The 25,614-nt window shown below is 43.0% G+C and overlaps 1 protein-coding gene across 2 annotated transcripts in view; it reads right to left on the minus strand.

Annotated features, from left to right (window-relative positions):
- LOC109888917 (membrane-associated guanylate kinase, WW and PDZ domain-containing protein 2) overlaps nt 1–25,614 on the minus strand; it is a 260,612-nt gene that overhangs the window by 43,104 nt on the left and 191,894 nt on the right. For both annotated transcript variants that reach the window (XM_031823241.1, XM_031823242.1), the window contains exons 10-12: nt 22,945–23,477; nt 22,621–22,792; nt 7,358–7,389 (exon numbers count right to left, since the gene is read on the minus strand). In XM_031823241.1, the coding sequence (XP_031679101.1) occupies nt 7,358–7,389; nt 22,621–22,792; nt 22,945–23,477 (737 nt within the window). The remainder of the gene's footprint in view (nt 1–7,357; nt 7,390–22,620; nt 22,793–22,944; nt 23,478–25,614) is intronic.

The raw sequence follows: 25,614 nt of genomic DNA on the forward strand, positions 1-25,614 counted from the left end.
TGAGCACTTGTTCGCTGCTTTTCCTTCACTCTAATACACCAACTCATCGCAAACCATCTCAATTGGGTTGAGGTCGGGTGACTCTGGAGGCCAGGTCATCTAATGCAGCACTCCATCACTCTCCTTCTTGGTCAAATAGCCTTTACACAGCAAGGAGGTGTGGTCATTGTCCTGTTGAAAAACAAATGATCGTCCCACTAAGCACATACCAGATGCTGTATCACTGCAGCTTTTGTGACTGCACTTGAAGAAACTCTCAGTTTTTGACACTTTCCTTATTGACTGACCTTCATGTCTTAAAGTAATGATTCACAGTCTTTTCACTTTGCTTGCCATAGTATGGACTTGATATTCTACCAAATAGGGCTATCTTCTGTATACCACCCCTACCTTGTCACGACACAACTGATTGGCTCAAACTCATTAAGAAGGAAAGAAATTCCGCAAATTAACTTTTAACAAGGCACCTGTTGATTGAAAGGAATCTCAAATATATTTGGATTTGTTTAACACTTTTTTGGTTAGTACAGGATTCCAAATGTGTTATTTAATAGTTGGTATGTCTTCACTATAATTCTACAATATATAAAAGAGTACAAATAAATAAAAAACATGGAATGAGTAGGTGTGTCCAAACTTTGACTGCTACTGTATTACTGTAATTTCTGCCATCCAGGACCTCTATACCAGGCAGTTTCAGAGGAAGGCCCTAAAAATTGTCAAAGGCTCCAGCCACCCTAGTCATAGACTGTTCTCTCTGCTACGTAACAGCAAGCGGTACAGGAGTGCCAAATCTAGGTCCAAGAATAAAAATAAATAGCTAAATAGCTCCTACCCCCAAGCCATAAGACTCCTGAACAGCTAATCAAATGGCTACCCAGACTATTTGCATTGCCCCCCCCCCCCCCTACATGTATATATTATCTTAATTACCTCGACACCGGGGCCCCGCACATTGACTCTGTACCGGTACCCCCTGTATATAGCCCCGCTATTGTTATTTACTGCTGCTTTAATCATTTATTTTTCTGATCTCTTACTTTTTTAAAGGTATTTTCTTAAAACTGCATTGTTTGTTAAGGGCTTGTAAGTAAGGATTTCACTGTAAGGTCTATCACCTGTTGTATTCGGCGCATGTGACAAATACAATTTTATTTTATTTCAATAGGTTTCCTATGGAGGATTGACAGTATAATTTAAAACAACAGATGTTCCCATTCAATTTACATTGTCTGATGTGTGGACCTCCAACCATCTTTGTGGTACCACTTGAAAGTTGAAATTTCAAATGTATTCCCATTTTAGTCCATTTATCAGCCAAAATATGACAACCACCCTGTATTAAAGAGTATGCTCTGTCTCAACTGATGGCGGGCACAACACAAAAACCTTAGAGAATGTAAAATAGGGTCTATGGTACAACAAATTAGAATGTGAAAAACATTTGAGTTTACGTGTTTTTAGATCATTGACGTTAAAGGTAAAAAAATATATATGTATATTCGGAAATGTTGAAGTTTGACAACCTGTTTGTTCTGCTCCGTTCAGGGTTTATATACACTTTGATATGCGCCACCCGGGGGCCATTCAATTGAATTACATCTAGCTTGTGTTTTTTCTTTGTTGCTGAAAAGGGAACTAGGCAGTAATTTAAATAAGATTCATTGTTGAGAACAGTTGCAGCACTGCGGGTTATCTCTTGCCATCCTTGTTGTTAAATTCTTTGAAAGCATTGCTTGTGAGTACAAATCATTTTCTAAGATGTTTATCTCTGTTGTATCAGAGAGTATTTGTACTAGATGGTTGGTATTCAGATTTTATGTCAAGTGTACCACCCTGCCTAGAGTGTCTGTTAATTGATGTAGCAGCTAGTTCCTTTCATTCAGGTGAAGTGTGTGCACTATTGGGGTTTAGAATAAAAAAAAATGCAGTTGTTGGCTAAGCACTGTATTGTGTATTTATATATTAGGCTTAAGCTGTATCAGTAATTCCATTATTTTATGTTTCAGTTTCACTCCGTTTCATCAATAAAACACTGGAGGTTTTTGGAAGCCTATCCCTGACTCTGTTTCAGTTTCTTGTTGAATGGAGTTTGGCTGGCTGTGAAGTTACGGTTCCACACACTATAAGGAGGACAGTATACTGTTTCTAAGCTTTTAAGTGATATCAAACAAAAAAAAAGCAATTTATCATTTCCAGTGATGAAGACATGGATATCTCATGGTATGGTGGGGTCAACTTGGAGCACTTTTGTATCTTGACTGTTTTGGCATTCAGGTCCAAAAGTCACTTCCTGAGCACTTCTACATTGGGCAAATATGTATAGGAGGTTTCGTTCAAATCATAATGGGTGCTGCCAAAAAGTGATTGAATTCAATTGGATTTACCCTATACATTTTAGCCAGTAGTTCTTAAAGTGGTGCTCACGAGCCAAAAGTTATCCGCGACAATGATGTACAACGTCACGTATGTGCACAATGTCATTGCTCTCTCTTTCGCTCTGCTGTGTCTGCACCTTGCTAGCTGTCACGCAAATGACAAGGGGCTGAAGCTCATTGGTTAGAACTTGAATTGCTAGGGGGCTGGCCCACATGGTGGAAAATGTAAGGAAAATGGTGCCGCAAGGCTAGGGATTTTGTAGCTAATAGAGGTAGCTAACACAGTAATTCTACTCATAGATTATGCATGTATGAACTATACATTGACAGCATAAAGCAGGAGGTTTAAAAAATTCGATTTTTGCAATTCGTTCCAGTCACAGGCAGCAGAGTACTGGAACGAAAGGCGGCCAAATGAGGTGTTGGCTTTAGGGATGATCAGTGAGATACACCTGCTGGAGCGCGTGCTACGGATGGGTGTTGCCATCGTGACCAGTGAGCTGAGATAAGGCGGAGCTTTACCTAGCATGGACTTGTAGATGACCTGGAGCCAGTGGGTCTGGCGACGAATATGTAGCGAGGGCCAGCCGACTAGAGCATACAAGTCGCAGTGGTGGGTGGTATAAGGTGCTTTAGTGACAAAACGGATGGCACTGTGATAGACTGCATCCAGTTTGCTGAGTAGAGTGTTGGAAGCCATTTTGTAGATGACATCGCCGAAGTCGAGGATCGGTAGGATAGTCAGTTTTACTAGGGTAAGCTTGGCGGCGTGAGTGAAGGAGGCTTTGTTGCGGAATAGAAAGCCGACTCTTGATTTGATTTTCGATTGGAGATGTTTGATATGAGTCTGGAAGGAGAGTTTACAGTCTAGCCAGACACCTAGGTACTTATAGACGTCCACATATTCTAGGTCGGAACCATCCAGGGTGGTGATGCTAGTCGGGCATGCAGGTGCAGGCAGCGACCGGTTGAAAAGCATGCATTTGGTTTTACTAGCGTTTAAGAGCAGTTGGAGGCCACGGAAGGAGTGTTGTATGGCATTGAAGCTTGTTTGGAGGTTAGATAGCACAGTGTCCAAAGACGGGCCAAAAGTATATAGAATGGTGTCGTCTGCATAGAGGTGGATCAGGGAATCGCCCGCAGCAAGAGCAACATCATTGATATACACAGAGAAAAGAGTCGGCCCGAGAATTGAACCCTGTGGCACCCCCATAGAGACTGCCAGAGGACCGGACAGCATGCCCTCCGATTTGACACACTGAACTCTGTCTGCAAAGTAATTGGTGAACCAGGCAAGGCAGTCATCCGAAAAACCGAGGCTACTGAGTCTGCCGATAAGAATATGGTGATTGACAGAGTCGAAAGCCTTGGCAAGGTCGATGAAGACGGCTGCACAGTACTGTCTTTTATCGATGGCGGTTATGATATCATTTAGTACCTTGAGTGTGGCTGAGGTGCACCCATGACCGGCTCGGAAACCAGATTGCACAGCGGAGAAGGTGCGGTGGGATTCGAGATGGTCAGTGACCTGTTTGTTGACTTGGCTTTCGAAGACCTTAGATAGGCAGGGCAGGATGGATATAGGTCTGTAACAGTTTGGGTCCAGGGTGTCTCCCCCTTTGAAGAGGGGGATGACTGCGGCAGCTTTCCAATCCTTGGGGATCTCAGACGAGATGAAAGAGAGGTTGAACAGGCTGGTAATAGGGGTTGCGACAATGGTGGCAGATAGTTTCAGAAATAGAGGGTCCAGATTGTCAAGCCCAGCTGATTTGTACGGGTCCAGGTTTTGCAGCTCTTTCAGAACATCTGCTATCTGGATTTGGGTAAAGGAGAACCTGGAGAGGCTTGGGCGAGGAGCTGCGGGGGGGGGCGGAGCTGTTGGCCGAGGTTGAATTAGCCAGGCGGAAGGCATGGCCAGCCGTTGAGAAATGCTTATTGAAGTTTTCGATAATCATGGATTTATCAGTGGTGACCGTGTTACCTAGCCTCAGTGCAGTGGGCAGCTGGGAGGAGGTGCTCTTGTTCTCCATGGACTTCACAGTGTCCCAGAACTTTTTGGAGTTGGAGCTACAGGATGCAAACTTCTGCCTGAAGAAGCTGGCCTTAGCTTTCCTGACTGACTGCGTGTATTGGTTCCGGACTTCCCTGAACAGTTGCATATCACGGGGACTATTCGATGCTATTGCAGTCCGCCACAGGACGTTTTTGTGCTGGTCGAGGGCAGTCAGGTCTGGGGTGAACCAAGGGCTGTATCTGTTCTTAGTTCTGCATTTTTTGAACGGAGCATGCTTATCTAAAATGGTGAGGAAGTTACTTTTAAAGAATGACCAGGCATCCTCAACTGACGGGATGAGGTCAATGTCCTTCCAGGATACCCGGGCCAGGTCGATTAGAAAGGCCTGCTCACAGAAGTGTTTTAGGGAGCGTTTGACAGTGATGAGGGGTGGTCGTTTGACTGCGGCTCCGTAGCGGATACAGGCAATGAGGCAGTGATCGCTGAGATCCTGGTTGAAGACAGCGGACGTGTATTTGGAGGGCCAGTTGGTCAGGATGACGTCTATGAGGGTGCCCTTGTTTACAGAGTTAGGGTTGTACCTGGTGGGTTCCTTGATGATTTGTGTGAGATTGAGGGCATCTAGCTTAGATTGTAGGACTGGCGGGGTGTTAAGCATATCCCAGTTTAGGTCACCCAACAGAACAAACTCTGAAGCTAGATGGGGGGCGATCAATTCACAAATGGTGTCCAGGGCACAGCTGGGAGCTGAGGGGGGTCGGTAGCAGGCGGCAACCGTGAGAGACTTATTTCTGGAGAGAGTAATTTTCAAAATTAGTAGTTCGAACTGTTTGGGTATGGACCTGGAAAGTATGACATGACTTTGCAGGCTATCTCTGCAGTAAACTGCAACTCCTCCCCCTTTGGCAGTTCTATCTTGACGGAAGATGTTATAGTTGGGTATGGAGATCTCTGAATTTTTGGTGGCCTTCCTGAGCCAGGATTCAGACACAGCAAGGACATCAGGGTTAGCAGAGTGTGCTAAAGCAGTGAGTAAGACAAACTTAGGGAGGAGGCTTCTGATGTTGACATGCATGAAACCAAGGCTTTTTCGATCACAGAAGTCAACAAATGAGGGTGCCTGGGGACATGCAGGGCCTGGGTTTACCTCCACATCACCCGCGGAACAGAGAAGGAGTAGTATGAGGGTGCGGCTAAAGGCTATCAAAACTGGTCGCCTAGAGCGTTGGGGACAGAGAATAAGAGGAGCAGGTTTCTGGGCATGGTAGAATATATTCAGGGCATAATGCGCAGACAGGGGTATGGTGGGGTGCGGGTACAGCGGAGGTAAGCCCAGGCACTGGGTGATGATGAGAGAGGTTGTATCTCTGGACATGCTGGTAGTAATGGGTGAGGTCACCGCATGTGTGGGAGGTGGGACAAAGGAGTTATCAGGGGTATGAAGAGTGGAACTAGGGGCTCCATTGTGAACTAAAACAATGATAACTAACCTGAACAACAGTATACAAGGCATATTGACATTTGAGAGAGACATACAGCGAGGCATACAGTAATCACAGGTGTTGAATTGGGAAAGCTAGCTAAAACAGTAGGTGAGACAACAGCTAATCAGCTAGCACAACAACAGCAGGTAAAATGGCGTAGACTAGGCAACGGGGCCAACAGATAAAACAAACAAGCAGAATGGAGTACCGTGATTAATGGACAGTCCAGCGTGCATCAGCTATGTAGCCAAGAGATCAGTGTCCAGGGGGCAGCGGTGGATGGGGCAGGGAAGCTGGACTGGCGAGTGTTATCCAGGTAAAAAAAAACTAACAATGACTAAATAGCTTGTAGCTAGTTAGCTGGTTAGCTTCTGGAGGTTCTTGAGTGTGTTCAAAATTTTTTTTAAATAATAGCGATTCCGTATCACATTGGGTGAGGCAGGTTTCCGGAAGGTATAAACAAATTAAAAGTCAAAAGAGATAGAAAGTAAATATGGGTCCGGTGAGCGTTTGGGACGCGGCGATTCAGGCGGTTAGCAGGCCTGTGCTAACAAGCTAACAGTTTGTAGGCCCGGGCTAGACAAGGTAGCAGTTAGCGGACCGGAGCTGGACAAGCTAGCAGTTATCAGGCCGAATTAGCAAGCAGGGAGATAGCGAGGGCTAGAGAGTTAGCCTTTGGGGGACGTCGCGATGGGGTGAGTCTGTTTATTCCTCTTCATGCGGTGACATCAATAGACCGGTCGTGGGCCCGGGTATTGTAGCTCAGGAGTATTAGCATACTCCTGAGCTACAATACCCGGGCCCACGACCGGTCTATTGATGTCACCGCATGAAGTGGTAGCGCAGGCCGGGCTAGCTTCAAGCTAAGTGGGTGGAAACGCTAGCCAGGGGTAATCATCCGGGTTTAGCGGTTTAGCTAGATAGCTAGTTGTGAAGATCCAGCTGAAAAATCCAGCTGAAAAATGTTCCGTTTGCGGTGGGAATCCGGGGATGAAAAATAAATAGGTCCGTTATGCTCTGGTTAGAGTCGCGTTGTTCGAACTGGCGAGAGCTTTCCGAACTACAGGTTAGCTGATGACCGGTTAGCTGAAGACCGCTAGCATAGCTGGTGGTTAGCTGGCTAGCTTCAGTTGAGGGGTTCCGAAGTAAATATAAATACTTTAGGAAAAATAGCTACATTGGGTGAGGCGGGTAGCAGGAGAGTATTTGGAAGCTTAGGTTTAGCAAAATGTTTTTAAAGGGATAGCTATGTAAAAAACGAAAAATATGTAAAAACGAAAAATAAACTAAATATACAGGGACACGACATGACAGGACGACTTACTGCTTACTGCTACGCCATCTTGCTCAATTAAGTCCCGGAGACAGACAAACCCGCACGCACACACGCATACGCACACACTCTGATTAAATATGTTACTGTGTCACCCTTCTCCCTCTGCAATCAAATAAATATACACACACAAATAGTTGTGTTTTACCTGTTTGGAGGTCTTCCATGGAGAGAGGTGACCTGCAGAGAAACAGACAACACATTTTAGTCCTGAGAGCAGACAGGAAAATAACTGTATCTTATAACACAGACCAACATTTTTTGGGGGGAGAAAGACAGTATAGGCTAATGTCAGTGCAATGTAAGAACTGGAATACAGAACAAGAATGAACTATCACAGATTCTATTTGAATCCATACATCGTAGGCTATTACACATACCATGAGAGCAGAGGGACACCATTCTACCTAAAAACCAGTGTAACTGGTTATACTCACAAAACCAACCTCTGTTTTATCAACATTAGATGGTGAAAACGACCCTTCGTAAACCCAGAGAAAACATTCACAGTTTACTGCATTTCCTATTCCTCTTGTTTTGGCATTGTTTGTGGAACTTGCCCCTAAATGAGTTTGCTGGTTGCATTTGTTTTAAACATAATTGCATCATTAGCTGTTGGCTGGGGGGAGCAGATCCTTAAAAAAAAGAATCCCTAATAACTCCTAGCTGGGCTGGGAAGAGTTGTACATCACAGGGTAAACACAGGAAACCTAGCGTAGCCTAGTCGCTACATCACAACAACCAATAGAGATTAACAAGAGAGCTCATCTCCTATCTTTGCATCTCCTATCTTTGCAATGGCTGCTTATGCACAGCGCCATTGAGGGATAGCTGTACTTTCTTCTTCTAATCCTACATGAGTCGCACCAAAGTACATTCATCTCTAGGAGAACGAACATGTCTCCTTCCTGAGCGGTATGATGGCTGCGTGGTCCCATGGTGTTAATACTTGCGTACTATTGTTTATACAGATAAACAATATAAATTAACTGAAAATGTGCATACCACCATCTACTGTGCACAAGTGTGTATTGTCTGAACGGGGATAAAGCCAAGGTTGATGATTTACTGCCACCTTTAATGCTGCAATGTTTTCTCAGGAGTATAAAGCATTGGCTGACCTGAATGTAATTCTGTGATCCTTCCTGAACCTGTAGGAAGCCCAACATAGTTGGCTACTTCAAAATGGTGAAAGCCCTCCATTACAATGCCCATGCAAAAGCAGGCTTCGGGCCAAGTGTGCTCTCTATCCAACTCTATGGGTACATCACATACAGGAATCCTAACATAGCCTAGCCGCTATCACAACAACCTCACTAACACAGGCACCAACACACCAACACATCAAAGACACACACACTGAGAGTACAGAGAAAGGGAGAGACCCAATATATACATTTATACTGTCCGCTAACATGCAATTACGGTAGAAATGCTGTCTCCTTAATTGTTCACAAGCAGCAAGTTCATATGATAAAATGTGTACTGTAACTAGCAAAGCAGCTATAGCAGCATCTGAAGAATCATGTGGAACTATATGCGTTGATTCCGCTTCAGTGCTCCTCTGAAGGACCCTGGATAACAGTGTTGTGGTGGGCAGCGGGACAGGGGGAGTGAGTGTTTCATCAGAAATGCTAGCAGCATGCCATTGAGAAGTGGTTATTTGTCCTGTGCTTTGTCAGTGAGAGAACACTGGGAGGACTATAGTTGAAGGTCAGCCAGCTAAAAAACAGTCAATGAATGTATACACAGGGGTACAGGGCTTTAAAGGCACAAGTTTGGATATTTGATGCTGTTCAATGGTTTGGCTATTTCAATTTATAATATTTCCGGGGATGGCATTGGGCTGGAAAACGAATTACGGAGAGCGGCTTTAAGATTCTAACAGAAGTCAGACGGAATGTGGGTCGGAACTTGAGAGCCAATCGACCTATATGGAATAAAATTAAGTGTTTTAGTCATGGTCTGCTTCACAAATGACACAATATTCCCTATACTGTTTAGTGCACTGCCTTTGACCAGGACCCACAGGGCTCTGTTCTAACGTTCTATCATGTGCAAGTAAATCAACGTCTTTAATTGGCTGATGTGCATTTTGAGATGGAGAAACCGTTTGAATTTAAACTTTTTCTAATGTTCACAAGTATGGTCCCTGAAAATAACATTCTATTTTAGAATCTTACTAGAATTGGATTGTCTGATTTAAGAACATTGGTTGCCAACTGAACCAGTATTTGGGTATATTCATCTTACCATTATATAGCTCTACAAGCGTTAGAATGTCAAAATGCATTCATTACTCAGCAAATATGCCAGCCCTGCCTGCAACTATTTACATTTACTGCCGTTACGGCCAGTATGTAATTCCAAAAAAGGTCTAAATAAACATTTACAAGCAACAAAAAAATGTTTTAATGTATTGTTTTTGAACGCCAAATCATGGACATAGCCAACATGGCGCTCATTATAATTCTAAATCTGAATTCAGTATTGTGATCTCCCGGCACCTAGCATGCGTGTTAGAGAGGAGTACTTCTAAACAATGCTAATGAATAGCTGCAGTCAGTATTTGCCCCTGAACAGTTTCCAGCCCCCAATTAAAAATTCGTAAACATGTTTCAAGATGGTTGTCACATCAATAACTCTGTGCTACAATCACCAATCTTCTCATCAAACCCCTCTTTTGTTAGGTTACAATGTCTGCATTAATGATAAATGATTGGTTTAGAGATTAAGGAGTGGTAATTAGGCCTTAAACACAAAAATGGCTAATTTGACAATGCTGCCACATGGAGGTGCCTCCCCCTCACTCAATCTGACAGTTTAGGACCAATTTTGGAACTATATCATTCAGATTTGGACAGCAATATCAAGATAATCTGTATATAATTTGTTTTTATGTTGGTAATGATATGTACATTTTTTAGTATTTTTTCAGATTGATAAAATGAGCCTGTGAAATTTGACACCTGGTGAGCTAACTTCCAAAACGAGTAGACTCAGAAAAATTGAATCAGCTTGAGGTAAAAGTTAATATTATCTGATCAATGACATTGATATTGACATGAAAGCTTTATGAAGTGAATCTGAGATTTCTTTTTAAATCCTCAGAAAATGTTAACTATATAGGTAGATTGTTATCTAGCCACATTGTTGGGTGACTGGCCTACTTGATTTAGCTCTTGTCTTTTTTATGTTAAAAGAGTGTTTGAGGGGCCAAAAAGTTATTTTATAATCATAATAAATCTTGTCTTCCAAGTCTTATTGTCCACCAGAATGCTTTAGTATTGTAATACATGTGAGTATCGAAGACACTGTGAAAGACAGTCTTGATTTATACGTATATACATCAAAATAAATACTTCTCATCAGATCGTAAATTTCTTTACTTCTGTAGCAGTTCAATAAAATATGTTCCAAACTCTGTTCATCACAACAATTACACATGGGACAACATTTTACTAACAAAACAACTCCACCTTACTACAGCATGTACTAGATTTTTTAAACATTCTTTACTTTCTGCAGGGGTGATGTATGTGACTTCACCACCATACATTTAATCAGATATCAGTTTATAGTCACTGTACCAGTTAATATTCAAATGTATAAAATCGTCAGTGAAGTTGCCATAGCCCAAACTGAGGTACGCTTTTTATTTCTTTTCCTACGTAATTTTCCCAACCATCCAAAGGACATTTCAAGCTATGGCACTAGCAAAACATGTTTACTTCACACCCATGCTCAATGCAGCAATGTCTCCTAATAATTTCTATTTGAACCCCATATTAACTAAACACATGCCTTATTGATCCTTAGGATGCATTCATCAGTCGGGGGATAAAATGCACTTTAACAGTATTTGTTCTACATTTGTAGCTAGTGCTCTTGTCAGACCATTTCTTAACCACCTCATGAACTATAGCTTCTTCTCTATCCCAGTTTTTCTTAGTCAAATTCGTTCCACGTATATAGATGCCGAGCAATTACATTTAATCTTTCAATTCTCTCTTCTATCTCCTCCTCTGACGAAGAGGTAGAACAAGGATCAGACCAAAATGCAGCGTGATGATGATTCATGATATATTTTAATGAAGGAAAACCTATACATACAGAAACTACAAAACTAACGAAATGAAATCCGAAACAGCCCTATCTGGTGCAGGTACAAAGACAGGAACAATCACCCACAAACACACAGTGAAGCCCGGGCTACCTAAATATGGTTCCCAATCAGAGACAACGAGAATCACCTGACTCTGATTGAGAACCGCCTCAGGCAGCCATAGACTCTAGAAAACCCCACTAAGCCACAATCCCAAAACCTATGAAAAACCCCCATACATAAACACAACACAAAATAAACCCATGTCACACCCTGGCCTGACCAAATAAATATAGAAAACACAAAATACTAAGACCAGGGCATGACATTCTATAGGTTTAGAAAGCTCTTTCTCATAGAATCCAAAATGATGAAATGTAATTCTTCTTGCGAATGAATAAAGACATGTCGTCGGCATAAGCAGAGATAACTACACGACTATTTCCAACAGATACACCTTTTATCCTATCATCCTTTAAAAAAACTAATTTAAAAAAAAAAAATTTAACAAGAGGCTGATGGCCAGCACACTAAGAGGACAAGCCTGCTTTACGCCTCTCAACAATGAAGGCTTCAGTCAGTGAGTGGTTTATATTAACTTGTACAGTTAATTTTGCAAACAAATTTGTTCAATTTTTTATAACACCATCTGGGAAACCATGCCATTTAAGAAATGCCCATACAGTTGAAGTCGGAAGTTTACATACACTTAGATTGGAGTCATTGTGAGTGGTTTTTCATTGTGAGTGGATTTTCATTTGTGGAGTGGTTTTTCAACACATCCACACATTTCTTGATAACAAACTATAGTTTTGGCAAGTCGGTTAGGACATCTACTTTGTAATCTACATCTACAAGTAATTTTTTCAACAATTGTTTACAGACAGATTATTTAACTTAGAATTCACTGTATCACAATTCCAGTGGGTCAGAAGTTTACATATACTACGTTGACTGTGCCTTTAAACAGCTTGGGAAATTCCATAAAATGATGTCATGGCTTTAGAAGCTTATGATAGGCTAATTTACATCATTTGAATCAATTGGAGGTGTCACTGTGGATGTATTCCAAGGCCTACCTTCAAACTCAGTGCCTCTTTGCTTGACATCATGGGAAAATCAAAAGAAATCAGCCAAGACCTCAGAAAACAATTTGTAGACCTCTACACGTCTGGTTCATCCTTCGGAGCAATTTCCAAGCGCCTGAATGTACCATGTTCATCTGTATAAAAAATAGTACGCAAGTATAAACACCATGGGACCACGCAGCCGTCATACCGCTCAGGAAAGAGACGAGTTCAGAGATTGGTGCGAAAAGTGCAAATCAATTCCAAAACAAAAGCAAAGGACCTTGTGAAGATGCTGGAGGAAACAGGTACAAAGTATCGATATCCTCAGTAAAAAGAGTCCTATATCAACATAACCTGAAAAGCCGCTCAGCAAGGAAGCCACTGCTCCAAAACCGCCATAAAAAAGCCAGACTACGGTTTGCAACCGCAAATGGGGACAAGATCATACTTTTTGGAGAAATGTCCTCTGGTCTGATGAAACAAAAATATAACTATTTGGCTATAGTGACCATTGGTATGTTTGGAGGAAAAATGGGGATGCTTGCAAGCTGAAGACCACCCTCCAACCGTAAAGCAAGGGGGTGGCAGCATCATGTTGTGGGGGTGCTTTGCTGCAGGAGGGACTGGTGCACTTCACAAAATAGATTGCATCATGAGGATGGAAATTTATGTGGATATATTGAAGCAGTCAGGAATTTAAAGCTTGGTCAAAAATGGGTCTTCCAAACGGACAATGACCCCAAGCATACTTCCAAAGTTGTGGCAAAATGGCTACAGGACAACAAAGTCAAATTATTGGAGTGGCCATCGGAAAATTTGTTGGCAGAACTGAAAAAACATGTGCGAGCAAGGAGGCCTACAAACCTGACTCAGTTATACCAGCTCTTTCAGGAGGAATGGGACAAAATTCCTCCAGCTTGTGGAAGGCTACCCGAAACGTTTGACCCAAGTTAAACAATTTAAAGGCAATGCTACCAAATACTAATTGAGTGTATGTAAACTTCTGACCCACTGGGAATGTGATGAAAGAAATAAAAGCTGAAATAAATCATTCTCTCTACTATTATTCTGACATTTCATATTCTTAAAATAAACTGACCTAAAACAGGGAATTTTTACTTGGATTAAATGTCAGGAATTGTGAAAAACTGAGTTTAAATATATTTGGCTAAGGTGTATTTAAACTTCCGACATAAACTGTAAATAATACCTCGCTTTCTTCTGGACTAAGCCCAGTATAAAGAAACCGGACTCACACGTGGAGGATAATATTTCTCTTACTGTACAAAGGTTTTCCCACGTTAATCTCTTTCAAGCAAGATGGCACCGACAGATAGGGCAGCCGTGCTTCTAGCTCCTAGGCAACTTTGCAGTATTCATTTTTTTCTGTATTATTTCTTACATTATTAGCCCAGAATTGTTTTTGTGTTATTACATACAGCCGGGAAGAACTTTTAGATATCAGAGCGAATGTAACTCACAAGAATTACAACTAGGAATACAATTTTTCCAAATTGGATCCTTTGTTCGTACCCCACAGGGCACTTGAACTGATTCCAAAAGCTGATTCAAAACACCGCCGGTGGAGAAGAGGTATTGGGAGTGGACTTCTAGTCTGACTCATGAGGCAGGCGTGAACATTCCACCGCTTCCGAGTATATTACTTGCTAATGTTCAATCTCTGGATAATAAAGTTGACGACCTCAGGGTGAGGATTTCCTTCCAGACAGACATCAGGGATTGTAACATACAGTGGGGCAAAAAAGTATTTAGTCAGCCACCAATTGTGCAAGTTCTCCCACTTAAAAAGATGAGAGAGGCCTGTAATTTTCATCATATGTACACTTCAACTATGACAGACAAAATGAGAAAAAAAATCCAGAAAATCACATTGAATGTATTTGCAAATTATGGTGGAAAATAAGTATTTGGTCAATAACCAAAGTTTATCTCAATACTTTGTTATATACCCTTTGCTGGCAATGACAGAGGTCAAACGTTTTCTGTAAGTCTTCACAAGGTTTTCACACACTGTTGCTGGTATTTTGGCCCATTCCTCCATGCAGATCTCCTCTATAGCAGTGATGTTTTGGGGCTGTTGCTGGGCAACACGGACTTTCAACTCCCTCCAAAGATTTTCTATGGGGTTGAGATCTGGAGACTGGCTAGGCCACTCCTGGACCTTGAAATGCTTCTTACGAAGCCACTCCTTCGTTGTCCGGGCGGTGTGTTTGGGATCATTGTCATGCTGAAAGACCCAGCCATGTTTCATCTTCAATGCCCTTGCTGATGGAAGGAGGTTTTCACTCAATATCTCACAATACATTGCCCCATTAATTCTTTCCTTTACACGGATCAGTCGTCCTGGTCCCTTTTCAGAAAACAGCCCCAAATCATGATGTTTCCACCCCCATGCTTCACAGTAGGTATGGTGTTCTTTGGATGCAACTCAGCATTCTTTGTCCTCCAAACACGACGAGTCGTGTTTTTACCAAAAAGTTATATTTTGGTTTCATCTGACCATATGACATTCTCCCAATCTTCTTCTGGATCATCCAAATGCTCTCTCTCTAGCAAACTTCAGACGGGCCTGGACATGTACTAGCTTAAGCAGGGGGACACGTCGGGCACTGCAGGATTTGAGTCGCTGGCGGCATAGTATGTTACTGATGGTAGGCTTTGTTACTTTGGTCCCAGCTCTCTGCAGGTCATTCACTAGGTCCCCCCGTGTGGTTCTGGGATCTTTGCTCACTGTTCTTGTGATCATTTTGACCCCACGGGGTGAGATCTTGCGTGGAGCCCCAGATCGAGGGAGATTATCAGTGGTCTTGTATGTCTTCCATATCCTAATAATTGCTCCCACAGTTGATTTCTTCAAACCAAGCTGCTTACCTATTGCAGATTCAGTCTTCCCAGCCTGGTGCAGGTCTACAATTTTGTTTCTGGTGTCCTTTGACAGCTCTTTGGTCTTGGCCATAGTGGAGTTTGGAGCGTGAGTGTTTGAGGTTGTGGACAGGTGTCTTTTATACTGATAACAAGTCATTAATACAGGTAACGAGTGGAGGACAGAGGAGCCTCTTAAAGAAGAAGTTACAGCTCTGTGAGAGCCAGAAATCTTGCTTGTTTGTAGGTGACCAAAAACTTATTTTCCACCATAATTTACAAATAAATAAATTAAAAATCCTACAATGTAATTTTCTGGATTTTTTTTCTCATTTTGTCTGTCTAGTTGAAGTGTACCTATGATGAAAATTACAGGCCTCTCTCATCTTTTTAAGTGGGAGAACTTGCACAATTGGTGGCTGACTAAATACTTTTTTGCCTCACTGTACCTTGTTTCACGGAAACATAGCTCTCTCTGGATATACTGTCCGTACAGCCGTACAGGGTTCTCAGTTCATTTCGCAGACAGAAATAAATATATCTCGGGGAGAAGGGTGGAGGTGTATGTTTCATGATTAAATACTCATGGTGTGATTGTGACAACATACAGGAACTCAAGTCCTTTTGTTCCCCTGACCTAGAATACCGCACAATCAAATACCGACCAATTCTCTTTGGTTATAGTCACAGCTATGTATATTCCTCCTGAAGCCGATACCACGACGGCCCTTAAAGTACTTCACTGGACTTTATGCAAACTGGAAACCACATATCCTGATGCCGCATTTTTTGTAGCTTCGGAGTTTAACAAAGCAAATTTGAGGAAAACACTACCGAAGTAATATAAACACCTTGACTGTAGTACTCGCGCTGCTAAAACACTCGACCACTGCTACTCCAACTACCGGGATGCCTACAAGATCCTCCCCGGCCCTCCCTTCAGCAAATCTGATCTGATCCTATAGGCAGAAATTCAAACAGGAAGTACCCATGCTAAGGACCATTCAACGCTGGTCTGACCAATCAGAATCAACACTTCAAGCTTGTTTGATCACGTGGACTGGGATATGTTCCGTGTAGCCTCCGAGAATTACATTAACGAATACACTGATATGGTGACTGAGTTTCAGGTAGTTCATAGGAGATGATGTACCCACTGTGACTATTAAAATCTATCCTAACCGTAAACCATGGATAGATGTCAGCATTCTCATAAAACTGAAAGCATGAACCATCACATTTAACCATGGCAAGGTGACTGGGAATATGGCTGAATACAAACAGTGTAGTCAAGTCCCGGACACCAACGTCTTGCTTCCTGTCTTCTTCGCGGATTGCACAGTGCCACTGATGTGGCCCACTACCAAGGACTGTGGGCTCTCCTTCTCCATGCCCGACATGAGTAAAACATTTAAACGTGTTAACCCTCCCAAGGCTGCCGGCCCAGACGGCATCTCTAGCCATGTCCTCAGAGCTTGTGCAGACCAGCTGGCTGGAGTGTTTACAGACATATTTAATCTTTCCGTAACCCAATCTTCTGTCCCCACATGCTTCATGATGTCCATTGTTCTTGTACCCACGAAAGCAAAGGTAACTGAATTAAATTACTATCGCCCCATAGCACTCACTTCTGTCATCATGAAGTGGTTTGAGAGTCATGGACTTCCTGATGGGCCACTCCCAGGTGGTGAAGGTAGGAAACAACACCTCCACTTCACTGATCCTCAACACTGGGTCTTCATGAGGGTGCGTGCTCAGCCGCCTCCTCTACTCCCTGTTCACCCATGACTGCATGGCCACGTACGCCTCCAACTCGATCATCAAGTTTGCGGACCACAAACCAGTAGTAGGCCTGATTACCAACAACGATGTGACAGCCTACAAGGAGGAGGTGAGGACCCTGGAAGTGTGGTGCCAGGAAAATAACCTCTCACCCAATGTCAACAAAACAAAGGGTCTGATCATGACTTCAGGAAACAGCAGAAGGAGCACCCCTCTATCCACAACGATGGGACCACAATGGAGAAGGTGGAAATATTCAAGTTCCTCGGAGTGTACACATCACTGAAAAACTGAAATGGTCCACCCACACAGACAATGTGGTGAAGAAGGCGCAACAGCACCTCTTCAACCTCAGGAGGCTGAAGAAATCTGTCTTGGCACCTAAAACTCACAAACTTTTACAGATGCACAATTGAGAGCATCATGTTTTGCTGTAGCACTGCCTGGTACCGCAACTGCACAGTCCGCAACTGCAGGGCTCTGTAAGTGGGTAGGGTAATGTGGTCTGCCCAAAGCATCAAAGGGGGCACACTGCCTGACATCCAGGACATCTAGAGAATCCAGTGTTACAGGAAAGCCAAGAAGATCCACAAAGACCACAGCAACCCGAGCTACGGTCTGTTCACCCCTCTACCATCCAGAAGGCGAGGTCAGTACAGGTGTATCAAAGCTGGGACCGAGAGACTGAAAAACAGCTGCCATCTCAAGGCCATCAGACTGTTAAATAATCACCCCTAGCCCCCACCCAGTACCCTGCCCTGAACTTTAGCCACTGTCACTAGCCGGCTATCACCTGGATAATCTACCATGCACTCGACCAGCATACTCTACCATTCAGTGCCTTAGAATGCTGCACCACTTGGTGCACCACATAGACTGCTGCACCACTTGGGGGCTTAAGGCACTGCATCTCAGTGCTAGAGGCGTCACTACAGACCCTGGTTCGATTCCAGTCTGTATCACAACCGGCTGTGATATGGAGTCCCATATGGCGGTGCACAATTAGCCCAGCGCTGTCCGGGTTAGGGTTTAGCTGGGGTAGGCCGTCATTGTAAATAAGAATTTGTTCTTAACCGACTTGCCTAATTAGGGTTTAAACGAAAATATAAATGCAACATACAAAGTGTTGGTCCCATGTTTCATGAGTTAAAATAAAAGATCCCAGACATTTCCATACATCCATAAGATTATTTTTCTAGAATGTTTTGCACAATTTTTGTTATATACCTGTAAGTGAGTATTTCTCCTTTGCCAAGATAAACCATCCACCCGACAGGAGTGGCATATCAATAAGCTGATTAAACAACATGATCAATACAAAGGTGCACCTTGTGCTGGGGACAATAAAAGGCCACTCTAAAATGTGCAGTTTTGTCACACAATAGAATGCCACAGATGTCTCAAGTTGAGGGAGAATGCAATTGACATGCTGACTGCAGCAATGTCCACCAGACCTGTTGCCAGAGAATTTGAATGTTAATTTCTCTAGCATAAGCCACCTCCAAAATCGTTTTAGAGAATTTGGCAGTTCGCCCAACAGGCCTCACAACTGCAGACCACGTGTATGGTGTCGTGTGGACGAGCAGTTTTCGGATGTCAACATTGTTAACAGAGTGCCCCATGGTGGTGGTGAGGTTATGGTATGGGCAGGCATAAGCTACGAACAATGAACACAATTGCATTTTATTGATGGCAATTTGAATGCACATAGATACCGTGATGAGATCCTGAGGCCCACTGTCGTGCCATCATCTCATGTTTCAGCATAATAATGCATGAACCCATGTTGCAAGGATCTGTACACAATTCCTGAAAGCTAAAAATGTCGCTGTTCTTCAATGAACTTCAATGTACAACAACATGTTTAATTTCCAGCCAATATCCATCAACTTTGCAAAGCCATTGAAGAGGAATAAGACCACATTCTACAGGCCACAATCAACCAGCCTGATCAACAAAGGAAATGTGTCGCAAATGTGTCACCCAGATACTGACTGGTTTTCTGATCCACACCGCTACTTTAAAAAGAAAAGGTATCTGTGACCAACAGTTGAATATCTGTATTCCCAGTCATGGGATATCAGGACCTAATTAGGGCCTAATGAATTTATTTCAATTTACTTGATTTCCATATATGAACTGTAACTCAGACAAATTGTTGCATGTTGTGTTTATATATATTTTTTTGATTACACACAGGTGGATTGTATTTATCATCATTAGTCATTTAGGTCAACATTGGATCATTCAGAGATCCTCACTGAACTTCTGGAGAGAGTTTGCTGCACTGAAAGTAAATGGGCTGAATAATTTTGCACGCCCAATTTTTTAGTTTTTGATTTGTTAAAAAAGTTTGAAATATTCAATAAATGTCGTTCCACTTCATGATTGTGTCCCACTTGTTGTTGATTCTTCACAAAAAAATTCAGTTTTATATCTTTATGTTTGAAGCCTGAAATGTGGCAAAAGGTCGCAAAGTTCAAGGGGGCCGAATACTTTCGCAAGGCACTGTATGTATGTGACCAATAAAATTGGTCCACCAATCAGGTCTTTATGGTAGAGTGGCCAAACGGATTCCACTCCTCAGTAAAAAGGCACATGCCTTTTGGTTCTAGACTTGGCGCTCTGGTACTGCACGGCAAGCAGTACCGGAGCGCCAAGTCTAGGACCAAAAGGCTCCTCAACAGCTTCTACCCCCAAGCCATAAGACTGCTGAACAATTCATAAAATTTACATTGACCTCCCCTCCCTTTTGCACACTGCTGCTACTGGTTGCAAAGTCACCCCCACCTACAAATACAGGTTACCTCAACTAGCCTGTACCCCCACACACTGACTCAGTACATGTGCCCCCTGTATATAGCCCTGTTATTTTTATTCGTATTGTGTTACTTTTTATTTTAGCCTACTTGGTAAATATTTTCTTCTTCTTAAACTGCACTGTTGGTTAAGGGCTTGTAAGCAAGCATTTCACGGTAAAGTCTACACTTGTTGTATTTGGCGCATATGACAAAGTTTGATTTGATTTGACAGCCCGCTTGGAGTTTGTCAAAAGGCATCTAAAGGACTCTCAGACCATGAGAAACAAGATTCTCTGGTCTGATGAAACCCAGATGGAACTCTTTGGCCTGAATGCTAAGCATCTCATCTGGAAGAAAAACCTGGCACCACCCCTACGGTGAAGCATGGTGGTGACAGCATAATGCTGTGGGGATCTTTTTCAGGGGCAGGGCCTGGGATACTAGCTAGGATCGAGAGAAAGATGAACGGAGCAAAGTACATAGAGATCTTTGATAAAAACCTGCTCCAGAGCACTAAGGACCTCAGACTGGGGGGGAAGGTTCCCCTTCCAACAGGACAACGACCCTAAGCACACAGCCAAGACAACGCAGGAGTGGCTTCGGGACAAGTTTCTGATTGTCCTTGAGTGGCCCAGCCAGAGCCCGGACTTGAACCCGATCGAACATCTCTGGAGAGACCTGGAAATAGCTGTGCAACAATGCTCCCCATCTAACCTGACAGAGCTTGAGAGGATCTGTGCCAAGCGTGTAGCGTTATACCCAAGAAGAGTCGAGTTTGAAATCGCTGACAAAACAATTTAATCCATTTAAATTTGGGGATGTCATTTTAGGCAAAAAATTTAAAAGGGGTCAGATCCTTTTAAAACCTCTTGCTCCTACCTGAGACGAAAACGTCACACCTAGACATCTGGAAATGCAAATGCGCTACGCTACATGCTAATAGCACTCGTTAAAACTCAAACGTTCATTAAAATACACATGCAGGGTATTGAATTGAATCGTTGTGAATCCAGGCAACAAGTCAGATTTTTAAAATGCGTTTCGGCGAAAGCATGAGAAGCTATTATAAGAGAGCATGCAACACCCCGAAATACCTGAATGCTACGTAAACAAAAGATTTCGCGTAGCCGGCGCTACCCAAATAGCATAAATAAAATATAAAACTTTCATTACCTTTGAAGATTTTCTTTGTTGGCACTCCTATATACCCCATAAACATCACTATTGGGTCTTTTTTTCGATTAAATCGGTCCATATATACCTAAAATAGCCATCTATGGAAACTGTGTGATTCAGAAAAAACACCGTTTGAAAACGCTACGTCATTTTTTTAAATTAAAAAAGTTGACGATAAACTTTCACAAAACACTTCGAAATACTTTTCTAATCCAACTTTAGGTATCAGTAAACATTAATAATCTATCAAAATGACCACTGGGCGATGTGTCTTCAATAGCTCCACGATTTCAAATCATCTTCCAAAATCTCTCTTCCATTACCTTCCAGTCGGAGACCGGATGGAAAGTGATCTCTCAGGTTGGACCAAGAAATAAACACCCCGGAAATGACGAGACTGGCGACATCGTGTGGAAGCTGTAGGAATCGCAATCTCTGCCCTATGTAATTTAGTTTCCATACAACAATAGGTGCAAGTGGCGGATTGATACTTTTTTCAGTTTTCAGTGACCAGATTTTCTTGCGCTTTTCGCTGAAACACACGCTCTGTTCAAGTCACAGCCGTGACTAGAAACGTCAGAGTGTTTTCTATACACACATACTAATCATATGCATATACTATATTCCTGGCATGAGTAGCAAGGGTGCTGAAATGTTGCGCGATTTTTAACAAAATTTTCGAAAAAGGAGGGGGTCGACTTAAGAGGGGGTCGAATAAGGCTGTAACTTAACAGTATGTGGAAAAAGTCAAGGGGTCTGAATACTTTCCGAATGAACTGTATGTGTTAATGTGTGTGTGTCCTCAAGTCTGCATGTGTGTGTATGCATGTGTGCCTTTGTGTATGTGTATGTGAGTTATTCTATGGCTGTGTTTGGTAATTAGCAACGCCCTTGGGTCAAAGATGGTGGTGTTTTGAATTATTACACTCATTTCAGAAGCACAAAGGGACATGCATCGTAAAGGATAGTGATAGAGTGTGGTCAAGTGCAAACACAGCCGATTCTGCACCACACAACTACCTTGATGACTAGGGTCCGACTCTCCTGATAGAATCCTTTCTGTCTGTACCCCTCTTTGTATCCATCAATCTCCCCTCTCTATATTCCCACTATGTAATCATAAAAGTGAAAATACAAGATGGGAAAAAGAGAAAGGGAGGGACAAAGACTCCCTATATGATGAAGCACCCAGTAGCGCTTAAATACTGTGCTGTACATAGGTCTGTAGAAACAGGTCTGTTGTGGTATGTCTGTCAGTGAATGCCTAAAAAGAGAAATCCTTCAAGACACCCTAAATAATTTGAGATCTTTCATCAATCTCCTCTTTGAAACACAAGTGTCTGCAGGTGGAACATACTGTACGTATGAGAGAGAGACTGATTAACAGATACCCTTTTCACACTTATGTGACAACCTTAACAATATTATGCTGGCTCTGATATTTTCTCCTCCCATTGTTATTTCCAGCACTGTGTCCATTCTATGATCTATTGTGGGTGCTTAACCAAGCCACCCTAGTACATTTCGGCTTGGCTCAGCTAAGCTCAGTAGTGTGAAAAGGGTAATCAAGTCAGAAAGAGGCAGAAAGAACTACCTTCCCCTCCTCCTCTCTGTATGAGTAGCGTGGCCTCGGCTCCGACAGGACACTCTTTGAGCAGCTCCACCACACGGCCGTGTCTTGCCCCCGCCACACCCTGCTGGTTCACCTCCAGGATCAGGTCTCCTTCATTCAGACCCACTCCGTCCTGCACAACCGGCTCCAACACCTGTACAACACGGAACATAGTCAGGTATGAGGATGGAAAAGTAGGGGACAGACAGAGGGACGGAGGGACAAACGGACACAGATAGAGCAGTAGAATACACAATGCAAAATGTACAACATACCTAGAAGGTTAACACAAGAATAACACCCCACCTGTTTGACCCGCTGCCCCGTGGGGCTGTCGGCGATGGTGAACCCGAACCCCTCTGCCCTCTTCACCATAGTCACTGTCAGCAGCTCCGCCCCCTGGATCACGCCCCCGGTGATCCCCGTCGCCCCTGACGACACCATGGAGACATTGTCGTCGCGCGGCGTCACGGCCGGAGCGGACCCGGGGTTGGTGAGCGGTAATGAGGACCCATCCAGGTGGGTGTCCCCAGGGTGGGGTGCCCCTGGCTGGGCTAGAGCCTGCGAAGGGAGCTGAGAGCTCAGGGAGAGGTACTCCAGGTAATGGTTGTAGCTGCTACGCCCGTTCACCACCATGGGGTGGTGTTCCATGCCAATGGGGGTCAGGGAGTTTCCGGCGGATGCCCCGCTGGGGTCCTCAGGGTCAAAAGGCAGGGGGTAGCCCCGGCAGAGGACCAGGGTGATGCTTTGTCCAATGAGAACAGATTGGAAGAGTTTGACCACATCGGCGTGAGTGGTGCCCAGGCAGCAGATGTCATTGATGTAGACGATGACATCACCTAAAGGGGGAGGATGCAGAGTTCTTGTTCATTAGGTATCAAATGGAAGAAGATGGTCTGAAACAGGTATAAAAACATAATGTATTGAACAAACACATTCAAATGTGTCTCAGCTAAGTCTATCATCGGAATCTCTAGCGAACTATAGAGTGTGTATAATTAGTAAACACAGAAGAAGTCCAATGTCCCTAGAGCAGTTGTAGGCAACGAGATTCAGCTGGGGGCCATTTTTTGTCAGAGCAGATGGTAATTTGTACACTGCAAATGTTATGTATTTATTTTGGATCCCCATTAGTTGCTGCCAAGGCACATTAAGGCACTTACAAAGTATACCCAAAAAGAGATTGTATTTACCTTGATAACATTGAGACATGATCACGTCTCTCTTTTTATTTTTAGGAACACTTGGGAACAGATTTTCTTTGCCGAATTAGTGATTTTACAGTACATTTTTACCAAACACTAAAATCCCCCAAAAACATTAATATTTTGGAGGCCAAAGAAAAACACTCGTGGGCTGGTTTCACCTGTTGCCACCTGCCCCCCCCCCCACCTGCTGCTGGGGGGGGGGGGGTGTAAAAGTAATGATACCTTAATAGAAATCTGTGAATGTATTGTAATGTTTTAAGATTGTATAAACTGCCTTAATTTTGCTGGACCCCAGGAAGAGATGCTGCTGCTTTGGCAGCTAATGGGGATCCATAATAAATACAAATAGAAAATTCACCCAGAAAATACTACTTGAGTAAAAGTCTAAAAGTATTTGATTTGAAATATAATTAAGTATCTAAATAAGGCAGGGGAGTGCGGTCATGAGTGTCCGTCTGTCATGTGTGAGTTATGATAAAAAAAATTTTTTAATTAATACTTATATCTGCCTGTCTCCTCCCTATGTCACATGACAGTTAAATCAAATCTCAATTGCTAAAATATACTTTAGTATCAAAAGTAAAAGTATACATAATTTCAAATTCCTTATATTAATCAAACCAGATGGCACCATTTTCTAGTTTTTTTTACTTACAAATAGCCAGGGCCCCACAACATCATTTACAAACAAAGCATGATAAAGCATTTAGTGAGTCCACCAGATCAGAGGCAGTAGGCTTGACCAGGGATAAGTGCATGAATTTGACAATTTTTCTGTCCTGTAAGCATTCAAAATGTAATGAGTACTTTTGGGTGTCAGGGAAAATGTATGTAGTAAATACTACATTACTTTCAATAGGAATGTAGTGTCAAGGAAAAATTGTAAAGTACAGATTACCCCCAGATTACCCCCCCCCCCCCAAAATACTTAAGTAGTACTTTAAATTATTCTACTTAACTACTTTACACCACTGTGTGTGTGTGTGTGTGTGTGTGTGTGTGTGTGTGTGTGTGTGTGTGTGTGTGTGTGTGTGTGTGTGTGTGTGCAGCAGAGGCTCAGTGTGTCTCTGTGGACATGCCAACCATCTGGAGTGTATTGGCACCAAGGGACAACCATCACACTGCCACTGTACTGCTATGCCAACCTGGTGATGGTTAACAAACACACACGCGTGCAGACACACACAGACAACGTAAACATACTCCCCTCCCACACAGCAACACCACAGCTCAAATAGGCCAGCAAATATCAGTCAGGGATGGTGTGTGTGTGTGTGTGTGTGTGTGTGTGTGTGTGTGTGTGTGTGTGTGTGTGTGTGTGTGTGTGTGTGTGTGTGTGTGTGTGTGTGTGTGTGTGTGTGTGTGTGTGTGTGTGTGTGTGTGTGTGTGTGTGTGTGTGTGTGAGAATGTCAAAGACAGCAAGCAGAAGAGAGTGAAATCAGGACAGTGAGCGAGCAAGAGGGAGATAGAGGGCTCTACTTTAATGGTAAATGTTAGCGCTGGTCCAGGGTGTGTCAGAAATATTTGAGCTATTTTCACGGTGGGAATTATGAGCAAAAGTACTGGGTTTTGATGGATAAATAAATTATAGACATGATGAGGGCTTGGCCACTCATTGGCCAATCCATGCATTTCATGGCTTAAAACTGTATGCCGTTGTCTCAAGTTCTGTAGGTTATTGACTGTCTTTGGGTTGTCATCGACTCCAATTCAGCTGGGGGCATGAAATATTCTCTTCCTAGTCCATAGTGGATTGATACAGTTTATC

This window comes from Oncorhynchus kisutch, linkage group LG4 (genome assembly GCF_002021735.2).
Source record: "Oncorhynchus kisutch isolate 150728-3 linkage group LG4, Okis_V2, whole genome shotgun sequence".
Classification (NCBI taxonomy): domain Eukaryota; kingdom Metazoa; phylum Chordata; class Actinopteri; order Salmoniformes; family Salmonidae; genus Oncorhynchus; species Oncorhynchus kisutch.